This window comes from Ictalurus punctatus, chromosome 4 (genome assembly GCF_001660625.3).
Source record: "Ictalurus punctatus breed USDA103 chromosome 4, Coco_2.0, whole genome shotgun sequence".
Taxonomy (NCBI): Eukaryota; Metazoa; Chordata; class Actinopteri; order Siluriformes; family Ictaluridae; genus Ictalurus; species Ictalurus punctatus.
In genome coordinates this window covers 11,990,286-12,009,964 of record NC_071284.1, presented here as the reverse complement: position 1 = coordinate 12,009,964, position 19,679 = coordinate 11,990,286, and the positions used below count along the sequence as shown (strand labels likewise).

Here is a 19,679-nt window from a genome sequence, read left to right as displayed (position 1 = left end):
AAACGGCATAGTTGAGGACTGGAAAAAAAACCCAGCCTCATTTATAAAACTTTGCATGGTTTAAAGAATGAAAGAGTGAACGTGTACATGTGCACAAAAATCACGAAAGTGAATCAGGAAAGTGAATCAACCTCTTCTCCTGCCCAGATACTGCCTACAAATATCCATAAACGGTCAATGCAAAACACCTAATAAATATTTGTTTGTAGTTCAGGGTTGGATTTAGCCTGTCTTGATTGGGGATGCAGTCAAAATGACTGGTAGGCATCTTTTACAGTCGTGCTTGCCAGTGAAATATAATATTTGTATCATTACAAGGAAATGCAGGCTCCCTGCCATGTTTGTTTAAATTTTATTTTACTTTTCGTTTTTGCAGAGCCATCCACAAGGACAGTGGGATGGTGTTCCTGTGGCTCAATGCTATCCTCTTGACATGCAAGTTTGATTTATTTATTTTTGGCCCTATACATCTAAGCCTCCATGTTGGGTTTTTTGTAAGACCCCAAAGAGCTGTAATGTTAGGCTATTAATTTTCTCACCAATTACCTAGGTTCTGCAATTGGAACAAGATAAAAGATTTAACACATTTCTAGGATAAAGAAGAGCTAACAGAATCTATTTAAGTATTTGCACTAAGTATTTGCACTAACTGACAATAACAGTTATTATACTGATTAAAGTTTTTTTTTAAATGAATGCATTCCTTTTTAAAGGCCACAATCTGCCATGATTAGAAACAGGATTAACCAACTGTAATTATGCATTTTTCCTGTTTATCAAAGCAAAGTAGATCAGGATTTATAAGATAAGGCATAATCTTCCGCTAATATTTACCTGTTATTTTAATCACTGTCATAATGGTAATTTATGGCAAAGTGTATTAATATGGCAAGGTCGTGTGATGGGACACTGTGCCTTGAAATGATCACACAATCATGATTTTATTTTGTTTATGTCCTCAACACACAGCAAAGTAATTTATGTTTATGCCACTTCCCACAGCCAACATGTTTCTGAATCAGGGCTGGAATTAGCCTGGAATGTTAGTCAAAATGTCTTGGTGGGCATCTTTTAGAATCATGCTTGCTGGTGAAATATTATATTTGCATTATACTGAAGAACTACAGGATCCTTGTCATGTTTTGTCATTTCTACACAGCCATCTATGAGGACAATGGTATAGTCTTCCTGTAGCTCAATACTATCCTGCAGACATGTAAATATAATTTATTAATTCACTAACTTATTTATTTTTTATCTTATTTGTTTATTTTTGGCCATATAGAGCTAAGCCAGGGGTGTCAAACTCAAAATCTGCCATATCTGCACTTTTGTGAGACCCTGAAGGGCAATAATCTAAGGCTTAAGGTTTAAGGTGAAAGCCAGTGAAATAGCCAGCTGGAGGTTTACTACAGTAAGAGGAAAAGAAAGGAGATCAGGATTTATAAGATGTAAGGTGTCATTTTCATGCTATTTAATCATTTTCATTAGAACTGTTTGACAGTAGATTGTGCCTTAAAAATGATCATGAAAACTGTACCAAAATTGGGTCATGCTACATGCTACAGTACAATGATACCAAGCACACCAAGAAATCTGAATGGCTAAAGAAAAAGAAAACCAAGGTGTTGGAATTGGCAAGTCAAAGTCCAGACCCCTCAACCCCATTGAGATGCTGTGACCGGATCTTAAAAGTGCTGTGCACAAACATCAATAAACTGAAGCAATGTTGTAAAAGAAGAGTGAGCCAAAATTTCTCCAAAACAATGTGAGAGACCGATAAACTCAGACAGAAAACATTTACTTTGAGTTATTACAAGGTGCTTCTACATGTTATTGAATAATAGGGTGTAATTATTTTCCGACCTGGTTTCTGAATGTTGGTTTACTTTTTGTGAAAAAATACTACATATTGAAACCTGTTGTGTTGCTGTTTTTTTGCTGCATGAGGTTATTTGTTTGTTTATAAAAGTTGGGACCACACAATTGTTATTTATGGGTGTAATCCATGTGCTGAAGATTACATGGCCATTTAAGAATTCAAAGACAATTGGTGTAACTTCACATACTGTCATTTATCATTTAAATTATATTTTTGCAGTACTCATTTGCATTAATGTACATTTCTATATCACAGTTGTATTTGTTGAGAAACTGGGTAGAGGCACACCTGATCTCCTTTATGTTTGGATTCAGTTCCAGGCAGCACTGCACAAGGCCCACAGCAGCTTCCCCTTTAATCCATGGCTCCATTATCCTAAAAGACAAATAACAATAGCAGCATTTGATCACATGGTATACTTGAAAAGAAGATGGCGAGATATCCTGACTTGCTTCATCATGCTCACCGAATTGTTCTATGATTACAATCCCCACAGAACTCAGTAATCAAATACTTAATCGTGTCAGCACTGAAAGAATTGTTTCTTAGCCTGAAAAGAACAACAAAAAAACTATATGTTAAAATATAGCTTAACATGAGTGTTAGTACATGTGTGCTTGAGCTTCTTACTCTAGAGTTTGCACTGAGTTCAGTGTAGCCAGCTTGTTCAGTAGAAAGAGCACATTTTGACTTTGCACAGTGCATGATGATAACCTAGAGGAGAGAAAAGAAAATCATTCCACTGAACAACACAGCCATCTCTCCATACTAATTCACTTTTTTATTTAAAGAGCTTCAAACACTTTTTTTTTTTTTTTTTTTTTTTACTAAAATGTAGTAATAAATGAATAAATCATCTCACTCTAGTGTAAGTTTGGGACAACTGGTAAGTATATTCACAAGACTTTGCAAATGGCTTGACTCAAAACAACAATGCCTCAGACTGCAGTATGTGAACATAAAAGAAAGAGAAAATGGACAAAACACAGAACAATAAACAAGGGTGAAACAGAAACAAAAAGCTTAAATAAGTAAGTAAATGTGATCAGGCATCGAATCACTGTAAAACATTTTCACTTTCCATTTCATTAAAATTACAGACAGCAAAACTGACATGTTGAGGCCGTACCTACCTGAAGGTTTTGCCTGTAGAATTCTTCTGAACAAAGCGAATCAGAGCCTGCTGCTCCTCCTTTCCAAGACTAAGAAGATTTATAATTAACATATATTATGAATGTCACTTTGGTGAAGAATTCAGAAGCAGTTATTAAACATTGACAGTCCCTCACACACTTCTCAGCTACTAGCTCTTTAACAGCACCAGAGAACGAACTTCACACAAGTGAATGAATTTATTAAGAGAGCTTTACCTCACTTCCACGGCAGCCACCCTTTCACATGTGTGCATTAGGCTCAGCAGGTAGAGTACTCCTACTTCGGTTAGATTGTTATTGTTGAGGCTGTGGAAAATAATCAGTCATTACATCAATGGAAAAATGTATAAGAAGCAACTTCTGGACTGATTTTGATCTGCCTAATTTGGTATTGACAGTATTTATATAATGGATGCTTAATAGATAGGATACCCATCACAGTTTATTGTTTTACACAAACTTTTGAATGCATGTATCTCAGTGGAACTGGTGTAAAGGCACTGTCATCTTTATAGCTTCATAATGCTAAGAAGGTTGTTAGTGGTAATGAGGTAGGGGCCGCCATGGGCCTCTAATAGAGCTTTTAAACTGAACAGGGCTTGCTCACAATCCAAACCCAAATCTACTGCCATGTCTAAACTCCATTCACCATATAGTCGACTATTTGCGGTGCAGCCACGTTGTAGCGGTATCTGAATTCACACTGGACAAATTATATTCCTTCAATAGTGTAGTAATCATCTGTGCACTGCAAATCTAGTCTACAACCAATGTACACTACCACACTAAGTACCACAATACTTAATGGTTTCTTTCAGCTAGAACTTTACTCATGAGAATGGATACAAGAGCATATATAAATATCATAATAAAATGCTGTTTAATGACCACTAAACTCTGAAGGTAACGGCCAGTGGTTTACTTAATACAGAAATACTTCTGTATTTTTCAAACATTTGTGCCAACACTTCAAAAGTGTGTCAGTTCTTTAATCTCCAGTGAAAATACAGTGAGGTTTAAGTACAAACATTATCAGATAATGTTACAATATGAAATAATAATAATGCATTATGCATACACGGGACTAGATAGGGTGTACAGCTTCATTGTGTTATATTCTGTTATGCAGGGTGCAAACAAAGTGAACTAGAAGACGTGGGACTCGACTGAACTTGAAGATGTGCTTTACGGGTAAGAAAAGTAAAAGATGGGTGACCACATTCAGCACACGTGGCACAGCTCACTTGATGGTGGAAATGGAAACAATGTGAATTAATTTTTGCTGAGCCATCTAAATTTTACTGCACCATCTTATGGAAAAACATGATTGTGTGCTTTAGAATGATTGTGTATTCAGCGATAGACTGCATACTGACAGAGCTCACCACGGTTCAGCCATTTATTAAGCAATCTGCAAGACAAACATTGCCTTTACCTCACTGAACCTGAGATCTGAAGCTTGGGCAGAAATTGAACAAAGGTCTTCACATCCTCATCTTTAAGGAAGTTACTGGACAAACTACATCAGGAAAGAAAGATAAACCATTATGTTTTTATTACGAAAGAGAGGCTTAACGGGAATTAATTACAGATAGCTGACAGACTTTGAACGGGAAAATACCTACTCCAGATCAGTCAGATGATGGCAGTGCTCCAGTATCTCACAGAGCTTTGCCAGATTGGCACTGCTCAGCCTATATTGGTTAAACCTGTTGATTAAAAAGAGAGAGAGAAAAAAAAAACATGTTATTCAGCTATTGTAACACCATACATGTCCAAATTTTCAGTTTATTTATTTATTTATTTATTTATTTATTTATTTATTTCAGATAACTCACTTGCATGTTGCAGCTTCTGATTTGTCTTGGAGGAACTTAATAAACGTTTCTCCCAGTTGTCTGAGAACAGATGCAACATGACATTATAATGAAACCTCACTTATGTAGACAGGGTGACCATAATCTGGTTTCCAAAAAAGAGGACACAGGGCCAGGAGGTTGTTGCTGGGTGAGGGGGATGGGGGATGTCTATAAGTAGGCAGTGCAGCACCATGGCAATGTGTATTTGTGTGGGTATATTAATGCCTCCAAAACCATGTAACTACGTTAATGAACTTTAATACATAAACAGTGTTAACAAATGCCTTAATAACCTATATGGCCAAATAATCCCCTTTCAATTCTAGTTAACTCTCTGTCTCTTACAAATAAAATAAATAAAAAGCAAAAATAAATAGTTTAACTCATCAATATCAACAGCCATAGAATTAAATAAATGTAAAAATAAATAAATCCCACCATTTCACTAGCCACTTTTTTTCTTTGGACGTGCCCAGGTAGGATATACTTCCTTGAAGCAAGAAAGTCTTAGCAAACCATGTTTAAAATTGTATTATACTTCCTCTTCAGTGATCCACTTTCTTTGTCTGCTGACTTTTTTTTATTTTTGTGTGAGATAATAGCAAAGATAATTTGTGCAATCTTCAGCAGTTCTGAATGAAACTCGATTCTTTTGGACCTTTCAGGATATTTGGTCCATTTTAGGACTGAGACGAAAACACATGAATTTCTTTTCTGTAATTCATCACACATTTCAGTTAGGGCATTTTTAGGCAGTGGCCAGGGTTTATGTGGTATTTTTGGTAAGCAAAAATACCACATGTGCTCTGTCACATCCTGCACAAATATGCTGAGGGTTAGGGTTAGGGTTAGGGTTAGGGTTAACTGAGAAACACTTTCAGTAATGGTATGAACATGAACTATAGTGACCTCCACTAATTTTGACACCCTTGGATAATATGAGCAAAACGGCTGTGAAAAACTGTCTTTATTCTTTAACCTCTTGATCTTTTGTTAAAAAAATTCACAAAAATTCTCTGCTCTCTTGGATATCAAACAATTGCAAACACAACACGGGTTTATCCAAAAAAATATCTTTGTTAAATATAAGTGTGCCACAATTACTGGAACCCCTATGAATTTTTAGTACACGTAGGTGACTAGGAACAGGAAATTGTTCAACCATGACTTCCTGTTTCACAGTTTTATAAATATGACGTAACACACAGGCCAAATTCCTGTGACGTGCGGCAAAAGATTGTTGAGCTTCACAAAATGGGAGGTGGCTATAAGAATATAGGAAAAGCATTGAAAATACCCATTTCTACCATCAGGGCAATAATTAAAAAGTTCTAGTCAACTGGAAATGTTATGAATCAACCTGGAATTGAACATGTGTCAATACTGTCTCAACACACTGTGAAGAGGGTTGTTCGAGTGGCCAAAAAATCTCCAAGGATCACAGCTGGAGAATTGCAGAAGTTAGTTGCATCTTGGGGTCAGAAAGTCTCCGAAACTACAATCTGAAATCACCTACATCACCACAAGTTTTTTGGAAGGGTTTCAAGAAAAAAGTCTCGACTCCCATCCAAAAACAAACTCAAGCATCTTCAGTTTGCCAGACACTACTGGAACTTCAAATGGGGTCGGGTTCTAAAATAGAATAAAATAGAGCTTTTTGGTAATAAACACCAGAGGTGGTTTTGGTGCACACAGAGAGGTAGCCATATGGAAAAGTACCTCATGCCCACGGTTAAATATGGTGGTGGCTCTTTAATGTTTTGGAGCTGTTTTTCTGCCAGAGGACCTGGACATTTTGTTAGGATAAATGGCATTATGGACTCAATCAAATATCAACAGATATTAAATGAAAACCTGACTGCCTCTGCCAGAAAGCTTAAAATAGTCCATGGTTGGATCTTCCAGCAGGACAATGATCCAAAACATACATCAAAATCAACACAAAAATGGTTTACTGACCACAAAATCAAGGTCCTGCCATGGCCATCCCAGTCCCCTTACTTGAAACCCATAGAAAACCTGTGGGGTGAACTGAAGAGCAGAGTCCACCAGTGTGGACCTTGAAATGTGAAGGATCTGGAGAGATTCTGTATGGAGGAATGGTCACAGATCCCTTGCCATGTATTCTCCAACCTCATCAGGCATTATAGGAGAAGACTCAGAGCTGTTATCTTAGCAAAGGGGGGTAGCACAAATTATTGACTAAAAGGGTGCCAATAATTGTTGCGCACCTATATTTAACAAATATATTTTTTATAAACCTGTGTTTTGTTTACAATTGTTTGATATCCATCAGACAAGAGTATTTTTGTGAATTTTTTTAACAAAAGATCAAAAGGTTAAACAATGAAGACAATTTTTCATGGGCGAGAAGGCGGAACTTAAAGAGATGGGTTAAAGTAATGAAAATATGCGCTCAGAATTTATGGTGAATGTAGAAGCAAATGTTGACATGAAAGCAAAACGAAATCTTACACATATTGTGCCATTTAGAAATCCTGACCAGGCACAATTTTTATATCACAAAAAGAAGAAATGTCTAGGTCAAAGAGGAAGTATGGTCATTCTAATGTAGATGCATATATAGTTTACTCTTATATAAGTTACCTGAGTTCCACAGTTGTAGTGCGCTGGCAATCAGAAAGCAATTGGACCAATAACAAAGCACTATCTGTTGACATCTGGATGTGACTTAAACTAGAAGAGATAACATAGCAGTCTTAAAATGACAATACAACAATTGTGTATGTTTTTTCTAATCAAACTGAATACAAATTCATACTTTAGTAGATTGAGAGATGCCATGTTTGGAAGAAACTTTAGTAGCTTCTCAGTAGACTCATCCTTTAATGTTCCATGAGAGAAACTGCAACGGAAAACAATAAGGAAAAAATGTTAAGAAGTGAAATGCGAGTGTCATATTTAGACATCAGTGAAATTGACAGTGAACTCACTCCAGGTTTAGAGGATTTGGGCACTTGATCAGATTCTTACACAGCTTGTTCATGTCAGTGGGGTGTATATCACTATGAGTTAAGCTGAAATGACATAAAAGGTGAATACATAAATTGTGCAAATCATTAATAATACTATATGTAGCACAAAATAATCCAGAATAAACTGCATTAATGTTCTACCTGAGTTTCTTGTGCAGAATATCACACCCCTCTGATGTTAACTGCTTTAATGCATCACTGCAGGAAACAATGTACTGTTAGGAATCATATGTGTCACTCTGCATAGCATCAAAGCAAACAGTTGCGAAGCAAACAGTTGCAAAGCATTAACAGATTTTGCAGTACCTTCTGCTAGAGCTAAACGTCAAGACCAGTTTCTTCTTTCCGTTGTGGCTAGTGAAAAACAGGATGTGTTAATTAACAAACTTAAACCACAATAATCACCCATTATGATAGGATAACCATTATTGTAATCACTGTTACCTAGCTTCTACTTCAGTCAGGTCTTTGAGAGTACAGAGAAGAGTTGAGAGAAGCACAACCCCATCCATATCCACTCCGTTGTCACTGACACTGCATTCACAATCACATTTATATCAATTCAAACTACAGAATCACAACTGGGACTTAAATGGATGAAGCTTATATGAACAAATGGAATCTACAATCATTTATAACACACTTGATTTCTTGAATGGTGTCAAGAGTAGGAAGATGTTCAAGCAACTTCTTTAGACCTCTGTTCCCCAGTGCGTTGTGGGACAAACTAAAAGGGGGAAAAAATGGCTCTGACAAATGGCTCTGACAGTATACGTTCACTAAGTAGAAAGTTTTAAGATTAAGTCAGTGAAGTTTTAGATGTGATAATAAGTAAATTAGGCTATGAAAGTAAATTCAAAGCCCTACTGTGTGGTGTATAATAATGCTTACTTTAGGACAGTGAGAGAGGAGCAGCCTCTGAGCATAGGGCACAGATTGTGCACATTTGTCCATTTGAGATTCCAGTCGTTCAAGCTAAACACACACAATCGAGGGGAAAATATCTTGTTTGTACTTGCTAACAAACATGTTTTTACTTCCATCGCTAAAAATTTTACTGTATCACATAAAAGCATAAGTATCTAGCTTGGTACATCCACCCATTTTCCATATTACTTATTCTATACAGTTATGTGGAGCCAACCCATCGCAGGGCACAATCACACACATTCATACACTGTGGACAATTTATAAACATCAATCAGACTACAGCACATGTCTGTGGACTGCTGGAGGAAATCAGAGTACCCGAAGGAAAACCCCCAAAGCGTGGATAAAACATGCAAACTCCTCCCATCTTTAGCATGAAATGAAACCCTACCCCTGGAGGTATAAGACAAAGGTGCTAACCCCTAAACCACTGTGCTTGGTACAAAGAAACAGAAAACCAAACTGCACATAATGTTACAATTAGGTTCAACTATATCCAAAATTTGGGCTGTAAATAAATGTATGATTATATCTAAGTTTGATTGAAACCGAGAGCTACTATAAATCTATTCAGGTTGTAGCGAGCCAAACTCATCTTAAGGCTATTTATTATTCCAAAAGTTCTCGTTTAACTCATTTTACCAGTAGCCAAAAAATATGCCTGTTTTGTTAAGTCGTTTTCCATTCCGCAGGCGGAATGGACTGGTACAGTAAATGATGTAATGATTGTGAAGTCAGGGAAGGCTGGTAAAAATGGACTCACAAGGCCAAGTCTTTCATAGATAAAAAGACATCAATATACAGTATAACTTTTGGCATCCATATTAGTTTATATGCTGTGAAGAAATGTCTTAAGAATTATTTCAGATGTTTGTGAAAGAAAACACAACAGCACCATGAATTGTCATAAAAAATAAACAGTGGCAGGAAGATCTGAGACTGGGGCTGATTTTTCTCTAGCCTAGACGATAGATTCATGCAGCCTATCAGCGTCATGCCAAGTAATTACAAGTGAAACACCCGCTGGATTTAGTGTAAATATGGGCTGATATTTTTCATCAACACCACGTCATTTTTAGTGACTGAGAATGAATATGTGAAATATAGTCACGAGTGTAATGAACACAAACGAAGTGGGTTGTTTACTCTATCATCCCTTTTTTTTCTCCAAAATGTAGATAGATTAAGCACACGCTGTCGAATAAAAACACCAATTACACAAAAGGACAGACAACAGCACTTTTCTGTTTAGTATGTTTGGTATTCGGAGGCAACGCAACATAAACCCAGTAGGAATGTTGTAACAAATGCAACTGCCTTTAAGTGTGTATGTGTAATAGTTTGCCTCACATCAATCTTATTATGCCATCAATGAGTCTGTGATATAATCCACTGCTCAACCCTAATAATTTAATTTGGTGAGACAATGACAGAGATTAGATTCATGTCCTCCCATCTAATATCACAACCTGTATAAAATGTATTAAACTATACAACTATAAGACCCATCTCATAAATAAAAAGTATTAAACTATTTCACATACATTAGCTGCTTTGATTCTTCAGTGTTGTTTAGGTCATCTGTGCTCGCACTGCTAATGAGAAGAAAGAAGCAGTATATAAAAAGGTTTGTTTTTTAATACCTGACCAAATGAAAATGAATACCATGTCGAAACCTGAACAAACCCAAATAAATTCAGATACATGTGCCAGCCTGCAAACACCCTTCACCTGATCAAATTGTGTTCTACTTTATATAGCTCTGAAAACGTTCTAGCATTTTGAAGTTCCCCAAAAAAGTGAAATTCTCAGACATTACCTCGTGTATGATTTCTAAATTGGCTTTAAATCGTAAATTCAGAATTTTAAACATAATGTTTAAAACTCAACATAGTTAAGATATTTTCAGACTTTGCATTTAAAAAATCTATTTTGTAATTTTAAAAACTTTTTAAGGATCTTCTGCAGCCTTGCTAAAACAACTGTAGTATGGTAATTGTAGCAACATTGCATGTTAGAGGCAAAATTAGTTGAACTGGGATTATTAGGTTAGCTATTCAGTCCATACAGGATTTCACTGAGGTTTTTTTTGTGTTTCTTGTTACCAAAAATTATTGATTTTGCTGTGGATTTGTTCAAAATTTGAATTTAAATTCAAATGGCAGTTTGTGGAGTGTTTTTGCGGAAAGCAAAAGGAAAACTACTTGAATTGGTGTAATTGAAACTGAATGAAATTGTTTTGCATGGTCTTTCGCAGTGATGTTTCTTGGTCAATAAGACTTTTTAGCCTTTTAATGCATGGCGTATTTTGGCCCAGGTCTGTGGAAAATAATGCGGTCATTTTGCAAGCTCCTGAGAATATTAGTGTCACGATTCCCCCTTGAAGCAGCGTGCTCTAAGCGCGAATGCGCGAGCACCTGCTTTTCCGCTGTTGACTGTAAGGACATCTGGGCACGTGTGTTTTGTTTATGTTTCTGTCATGTCTCCTCCCTGTTCTGTCATTGGCTGGGATTTCACGTGGGTCTGTATTGCTCTCAGCTGCTAGCGGTTTAGACGCTGATCATGTCCGCATATATACCGCGCGCCTCCCAGCACACAAGGCGGAAGATTAATACTTTAGAGTTAGTTTAGTTCGTAGCGTATTCATAGTCACGGGCCATGTTTAGAGTTAGTTTAGTTTGGATCATAGTTACGGGCCATGTTTAGAGTTAGTTTAGTTTGGATCATAGTCACGGGCCATGTTTAGAGTTAGTTTAGTTTGGATCATAGTCACGGGCCATGTTTAGAGTTAGTTTGCGCCGGATTATCCGCTTCCAGTCCCTCGTCATAAATTCGTTTCTTGTTTTGGTTATATCGACCTAGATTCCTGCCTTGCCCCGTGTATGCCTGTTTGCCAATCGCCTGACCTCTTGCATGTTTGTGGATTACGTTTTGGATTTGTCTGCCTGTCTCTCTTTCTAATAAACAACTGTTCATCCTGCACTTGCATCCGTCCTATCTCTGCTCCGTCACGATTCGTGACAATTGAGGAGTTTCCTTGGTTTTGCATTAATTTCTGCAATCGCAAAAACCTGGATGGACTATTGTGTTTAAGAGTAAGCTACAGCTAGTAATAAAAAAAAGGGGAAATGATAGTTGTGGTCATGTGGTGTTTTTTTTTTATCGTTTCTGTTTCTTTTTGTTACTAAATCCTTTATTAATGCTACTATTAAATTACTTATTTCTTTGAAAATAAAGTGGGGTTGAGAGTACTAGTACTAGTTTCCTTTACTCGTTGCACTGTACGTGAATTGTTAATTTAACAGCAAATTCATCTTTAACCCTATTATACAATTTTAATGGCCTTCTTACTAAACATAATTCTCTAATTGTAGTTAATACTCACTTTGTGGTGTTTGCAGAGAACTGAACATTGATTTCCTTTTTTTTTGCACTGTAAACAAAGAGAGGAGCAGCCATCAGAAAAACAGTAATGTGTTGTTTAAACTCTGTTGCAATACCATTTTATTCAGTAAGAATATCATATTTGTTCATTTATTTTTGTTAACATTGGAATTTTTTTTACAAGATCATAAAAATTCACAAAACAAACAAGAAATCCTACTTTGCATAGACTTCCTTAATGTTTGGAAAGGCTGCCATTTTTCCAGCTAGTATAAATATTCCATTTATGGAAATGTTGTTCTTCCCCAAGCTAATAAGAAGATTCAGAACAGATGACAATTAGTCAGTAAAATAAAAAATACAGTTGCATATATCAGTAAATATTCACATACACCAAAGTTCTATAAGTGGACTCAAGGAGATAGTCACCCATGATTTACTGGCCTCTAGTCTAATTTTTTTTAAAAAGAAACAAAACAAGTATACCACTTACATGACAGATGTGAGTTTAGCCAGCTTGGGAAACAACTCGGTGATCTTTTTTACGCTTTCATCTGTTAGGTAGTTATCACTGACACTGACATAACACACATTTCAATTAAAACAGTTTAAGTATCCTTTTCACCATCGCTCAATAATCAGAATTCACCTGTTAATTTACACTAAACGACTACGTTTACATGCACATCCCATTCCATTTAAGGTATATATTCGGGTTGCAGCAATATTCTGAATACGATGTTTATATGCCTTCGGGCATCAGAATATCCCTGTATACATGGTTGCTGTAAGTATGCCTGAGTTACCATTTCTAAATGTCTAGAATACAGTTAAGCATCTGTTAGCACCCACAATTCCTTGCGGGCTGAGCATGTGCATCTCCTTTCAGTGGATTTTCTGAACAAGGTGTTTATATGCAACACTTTTCTGATTAAAACAGGCATATTACAGGAGTGGGAATCAGAATATTGTCTTAATCTGAATCGGGCACTCAGACTGCGCCGTTTACATGACACAGTATTAATTAAAATATGGCCAACTTCTGATTAATATCAGAATATTGATTTGCATGTAAACGTAGTCAGTGTCTAAGAATCAAACTCTCATTACACCTGCTCTATTCTTTAGGTTATACTGCATATTAGGAGTGCAGTTTCTTACTTGAGGCGTGTGATTTGTGGGCAGCATTCCAAAGCCTTGAAAAGTTTTGCAGCTCCAATATTAGTGAGGCCACCACTAATAAAGCTGTGGATGGAGTAATGATGTGAAAGGCACAATGAACAATGAGCTGCTAAACACCAAAAAATATGAGGAAATAAAAAATACTGGTTAGACCAGTAGACTTACTGTAACTGCTTCAGGCTCTGAAGTTTGGGCAGGATACCAGACAAAGCCTCGGCAAACTTGTCATCATACTTACGGCTACGAAAACTGAAATGAAAAAGTTTAACATATAGGTCAATTTGATCTATTCAGGCAATAAACACATTTTGTGTTATACTTTGTGTTATATGTACATTTAACAACAAGTAGAATGAATTCTACTTGAAATTGCCTAATCCTACCAATAATTTTAAATGTTCTATCATTTAAAGCACTGCAAATTCATTTCACTATGTTTTCTCCATTATCAATCATAATTCAGCTATTTTTAGATTATTGCCATTTTCGAAATTCACTGAAACTGCTCTAAGGAGAAAACTAGCCTTTGTAAGAAATAATGCCTAGTGTCTCTTTATACAACCACAATTCCAAAAAAGTCGGGACGCTGTGTAAAATGTAAATAAAAACAGAATGAAATGATTTGCAAATCTCATATACCCATATGTTATTCACAATAGAACATAGAAAACATTTCAAATGTTTAAACTGAGTTAATGTTCCATTTTGAGAAAACAATAAGGGAATTTTGAATTTGATGGCTGCAACACATCTCAAAAAAGATGGGGCAACAAAAGGCTGGAAAAGTAAATGTTACTAAAAAGAAACAGTTGGAGGTTAATTGGCAACTGGTCAACATGACTGGGTATAAAACGAGTATCTTAGAGAGTCTTTCAGAAGTAAAGATGAGCAAAGGTTCACCAATCTGTGAAAAACTGAGTCTACAATTTGTGGAACAATTTCAGAATAATGTTCCTCAACATAAAATTGCGAGGACTATGAATATCTCATCAGCTACAGTACATAATATCATCAAAAGATTCAGAGAATCTGGAGAAATCTCTGTGCGCAAGGGACAAGGTGAAAATCAATATTGCATGCATAATTGGGGTTGTACTCTTTGTACCAACAATGCATTACATATCTTTAAATTACATGGAAGACATCTTACAGTATAAAAATATATAAATATGAAATCATCATCAGGAACACATTGTGTCCCCAGATACCCGCATTTGAGTATTTCTAAATACAAAATATTTACATTTTAGCCAACTCTAAGGCATTCATTCTCTCAAAAAATGGAAATTTGTGCACGTCCTTTTGTGAGTTTCTTTGAGACTTTTCAAGATTATTAATCAAACTATATTTGTGAAGCCCACTTTTTAGCCAATACACAGTACTCATCGACCACTATATTAGGCAGTGCAATGCATGGTCAAGAGTTTCAGTTCATGTTTACATCAAACATCAGAACAGGGAAAAAATGTGAATTCAGTGACTCTGACTATGGCATGGTTGTTGTGCCAGACGGGATGGTTTGAGTATTTCACTAACTGCTATCTCCTGGGATTTTCATGTACAACAGTCTACGAGTTCACACAGAATGGTGCGAAAACCTAATAAATCCACTGAGAGGCAGCTCTGAGGGCAGAAACACATTCTTGATGTGAGAGAACAGAGGAGAATGGCTAGACTGTTTTGAGCTGACTATGGTAACTACTACTGCACATACCGTAAATAACTACTTTTTACAACCATTGTGAACAGAAAAGTATCTCAGAAAACACAACACATCAAACCTTGAGGTGGATGGGCTAAAACAGCAGACCACATCAGTTACCACTGAAAAACATCACCTGGTCTTTTTTTCCCCCCAATCTTACCTGCCCCGTTTTGCTAAACTTTTCCCCACTGTGGTTGTGAGTGTATATAGGTTCATACATAAGTACAAAACTGCCATAACCCTCCATCACCTTCAGTGGACTCATTGCTCTGCCCTCACTTAGACTTACATTTTAATATAGTTATGCCATTACCTAAGTGTGACTCTTCAGAAAACGTGAAAGGTTATTATCATTTTGGCTGATATCCTCTTATGCAGATAATTTAACCTTCAAACCTATATATACGTATATATTCCTAACTATACTTCAAACCTATATATACACATATTTATTCATTTATACAATGTAACTGGATGCCAATCAATATGAACTTGAAGTGTAACGATTTATTATTTTTTTTAAGTAACTTTCATTGCATTTCATTGAAAAGCGTTTAGGAGAATCAGTTTATTTTGAGTAAACAGAAGAAAATATTTTAAAATTGCTTGTAATTGTAAGGATTTTACATATTGCTAGTTTAAATGCATCATAATACAAGTCTAATCACAGTGAACCTCTATTGTGTTGTAATGGATATATAAGGATTTGGAACTCACTTGAGCTCTTCCAGGTTCTTGCAGTTGGGAATGATGTTCAAACACTCTGGCTCGATGTAACAGGCGCCAAAGTCCAGACATACCATCTGATTTGCAGATGAAATTACAAATGCCAAGGCGTCAATGTCCACAGGGTTGAGTCTTATATTCCGCAGCTCAAACCGATCTCTTGAACCAATAGCCCTGGCCAAATCAATGTTTTGTGTTTCATGGGCACAACGGCAGAGCTCAATAATCTTGGGACCTGTTTGACGGCCACTAACCACAAAGCGCTGCAAAGTCTTAAGTACAGCATCTTGTCGCTTCAGAACAATAGCTCTGGCATTCTCACTGCCTTTCAGCAGGACAAGATTTGAAGTGCAAGCTTCTGCAGCGAGTCCACACATATACAGGTGAAGGGAGTCTGTGAACACAGTTTTTGGATCAGTCTTAGCAGTCCATCTGCTTTTCAGGTTAAGTTTCTTCTTGAGCTGTGACTCTGTGATGTCGGGGTTCGTCATAAGATGCAAAGCAGCCATAAACTCTTGCATGGTTAGGTGCGTAAAGGCACAGCCCAGACGCCGCGATCCATCTCCACAAGTGAGATCCAAACGGGACAGAATTCCAGCATTGGCACCAAAGTTCATTAGCTCTGTAGTCAGTTCATTTGCCGGGAATACGATACGGCTGTTCTCCAGGCCATCCATAGCAAGCTTACTCAACATAGCAATTTGAACCCTATATCTCTGAAGTAATGGGGTATGATTATCAGAGGATCCACAACCGTGGCATCGACTAATAAAAGCAGAGAGGATGTGGAGGTAGATTTGGGTCAAGGATGTAGGTAGCTGAGTGCCAGGTTGCTGAGACATATCACTGGTGAGGAAATGATCCAAGCAGACACAGCAAACATGACATAATCCTGGAACATGGGACATGGACAGGAGGTGATGGCTGTCCATCAGCAAGCTAACCGCTCTTTCTTTAATTTCACATCCCTTTTCTTGGAAGTACTCCTGAGTGTATTCCTTCACACGTTGTTGATTGAACCCAAGCAGCTCTGCAACAAAATAATCAGAACTTCCAAATAGGTCAAAAACATCCCGTGGCCTACAAGTGACCAGCACTGTGCACCCAGGCAGGATCTTGGCGCTACATAGTGCAGAGAGGAGATCAGCTAATGGCAGCTGCTGGTAAGGATTTACAGAGCATTCAAGCTCCTTTGGGTCTTTAAATCTTGCCCCAAACTCATCATATCCATCAAATATAAAGCAAATTTTCTCAGGGTTGGAGAGAACATAATTGAGCACTGCTTCACTTTGCTCATCGTCTTCATCAGAGGGAAGAAAGAAACGAAACAACAACTCCTTAAGAGACAATGGCTGTGAGATGAGGTTGAGCTGGCGAAACTCCAGCAGGAAGAGTAGCTCGATAGAGGGGTAAGAGCCCTGAGCCCAGTGGTGGGCAAGGCAATGCATCAACAAGGTTTTACCAGAGCCAGCCTGACCTGACAGCATTACCACTCTGCCTGTTTTCATCAACAGAGCCTCAACCGACTCTTTATGCTCTAGTGAAACCTCTTCCCCTTCCTGAGACTTTGCTGGTCTGTCTCTCACCCGTGCATATTTTTGTGTCCTCCAGCACAGCCATGTATTGTTTAGACAAACCTCTTTCTTTATATCTTTTGTCACCTTCTCAAATTTCTTCTGCAGAAAACTCTTAACAGCATTTGTGTAACTCTGCACCTGGTCTGGATAATAAAAACAAAAGTAACATTTTTACTATGCTTGTCACATATTAATTTAAGAGAATAAAGATGATTTTCAGAAAAAAATGTACTGTGGATTATGACGATGATTGTGTAATAAGGCAAATGGGAGAAGTACCTAGACGTGCACGTTTTCCATAACGTGACTGAGGGGAGTTTTCAGTATCTGGCACATGAGAGTTGTTTACCAATGCTCCTTCAAATCACATGCAAAGAAACAAAGGAGGTTTTAGGTAAATTCCAACTTTGAATTGAATCGCGATATCAATTCATTAACCCGCCACATTTAGACATTTCTTTGTACACTGTTCTTTCACTTTCACTTTGTTTCGACGTTTTGTCAAATAACCTTGGATCTTAACTGAAAAAAGATATCTTTTCATACACTTAAAGCATTACATTTGATATCATATAGTACTTCAATAAAACACATTTATTTACAACCTATAGATTTGTTCTGGTTTCATATTAATCACATGTTAAAATAGTTAGGCAACAACTCTAGGTTATTTGTGTCATATAAAAGATAGATTGGTGCGTCACTGTTACACTGACCAGTAGCTAAGAAATGAGGTGAGCACTGTATCAAACAGAACTTACCAGCTGTAGATCCTGCAAGATTTACAATACGTATGTCCAGCTCTAAGGGAATATTCTCACAGAAAGACCAAATAATGTCCAGAAAATGGCGGCATGTGTGTTGGTCTGATGTTCTGAAGTAATCTACAAGACCTGAGATAGACTCCCTGTTATTTGGTAGGTGCTGTAACTGCTCTCGAGTCCGAGCATCCACCAAGGCAAAGATCCGCTGTAGAACATTATCTCTCTGCTCACACAAAATGTCCACTATTGTGCTAGCCTCCTGGTCCACCACATCCAAAACATCCTCCTCCAGGTCCATCTCCTCCATCTTCATCCATCTGCTATGGTAAAATGCTTATTTTAATACATGACACACTTAACTTTTCCTTTTTTCTTTCTCAAAAGTGTGCAGAAATATTCAGTAAAGGAATGTTTATATCAGAGGAACGACTGGCTAGTCGAGTCTGTAATGCTAGGAAAGTTTGGTGTGAGGAAATGGTATTGGTTATGAAATTGAACTTGATATAATAAACTGATCAATGATTATAGACTATAATAGAGTAAAGAGCGTCAAGAGAAAGAAATGTAGTGCATTTTAGCACGGAAGATATCGACTCGACACATTTTAGCATTATTTGGTGAAATCGGTGAAGGCTTCTAAGCTGTGCGCGAGGTGTAAATATGGCAAAGTTCCGGCGGGAAGCCTTTTGTTTAGAGACAGCGAGGACACCCAAACTGCGCAGTTACTATACTGATGTGAACCTGATACAGGAGAAATGCGCAGTAACACCAAACAAACGTCGAGGTCGGAAAACATTAAGACGAAACTGTTCAAATCGTACTAATTGTGTCTATTGTGTATTCCGCGTACCTACCTCGGAAAGCCTGGTGTCCTGATAGCCTGGTGTCTTGATAGCCTGGTATTCTGGTGTGGCAATGAAACGAAAGTGAAACTATAATGCCAAGCTTACGGTTTGCACTACTCATGAAAATTTGAACTTTTATGGCAAATGTTTGTCGACAACGAAATTGTGTTTTACACATAGAATTATTTCCACAAATCAGACAGGAGCATGTCTATAAATATATATAACTGGAAATGAACATTTATTAAACTTCATTTCTTGTCCGTTTCACCATATGCGGCGTTTCACCAGAGCGCCTAAATTCAGTTCAATTGAGGACAAGGTTGCCAGGTGTCCTCCTGTCACCTCAAAAACCACAACAAAAAAGACGACTTATTTTTGTTTCGTGGTTAAGAGATTCATACCTGCAATACGCCTTTACAGTGCGTCATTATCCACTCCATAATCTCCCAGTTTTTGCGGTATATACCTAATTATTTGCTTTAAATCACAAAAATGATCCTGACAGCCCAAAAACACCATCCAGGGAAAAAAAAGCATGACAACATTATATAAGCACCGTGGCTTTATTATACTGACGTGCTCAGTATAAAAAAAGAAATGTATAACAAGCGTACCCTGAACTTATTTTCATTGACTTTGCATATCAATCTGTCTGAAATACAGATTGTGTGG

At 37.2% G+C, this 19,679-nt stretch overlaps 1 protein-coding gene across 1 annotated transcript in view; it reads right to left on the bottom strand.

Moving 5' to 3' along the window:
• nlrc5 (NLR family, CARD domain containing 5) overlaps positions 1 to 18,477 on the bottom strand; it is a gene marked incomplete at its 5' end in the record, with an annotated part of 30,802 nt that extends 12,325 nt beyond the window's left edge. The window contains 25 exon segments of the mRNA NM_001200066.1: positions 2,171 to 2,257; positions 2,349 to 2,432; positions 2,513 to 2,596; positions 3,016 to 3,084; positions 3,253 to 3,342; positions 4,472 to 4,555; positions 4,662 to 4,745; positions 4,875 to 4,934; positions 7,503 to 7,592; positions 7,678 to 7,761; positions 7,850 to 7,933; positions 8,033 to 8,089; positions 8,198 to 8,245; positions 8,336 to 8,425; positions 8,535 to 8,618; positions 8,783 to 8,866; positions 10,366 to 10,416; positions 12,207 to 12,254; positions 12,426 to 12,515; positions 12,699 to 12,782; positions 13,367 to 13,450; positions 13,553 to 13,636; positions 15,810 to 17,538; positions 17,675 to 17,752; positions 18,157 to 18,477. Coding sequence (NP_001186995.1) covers positions 2,171 to 2,257; positions 2,349 to 2,432; positions 2,513 to 2,596; positions 3,016 to 3,084; positions 3,253 to 3,342; positions 4,472 to 4,555; positions 4,662 to 4,745; positions 4,875 to 4,934; positions 7,503 to 7,592; positions 7,678 to 7,761; positions 7,850 to 7,933; positions 8,033 to 8,089; positions 8,198 to 8,245; positions 8,336 to 8,425; positions 8,535 to 8,618; positions 8,783 to 8,866; positions 10,366 to 10,416; positions 12,207 to 12,254; positions 12,426 to 12,515; positions 12,699 to 12,782; positions 13,367 to 13,450; positions 13,553 to 13,636; positions 15,810 to 17,538; positions 17,675 to 17,752; positions 18,157 to 18,472 — 3,827 coding nt within the window.
• Between the last annotated feature and the right edge of the window lie 1,202 nt (positions 18,478 to 19,679).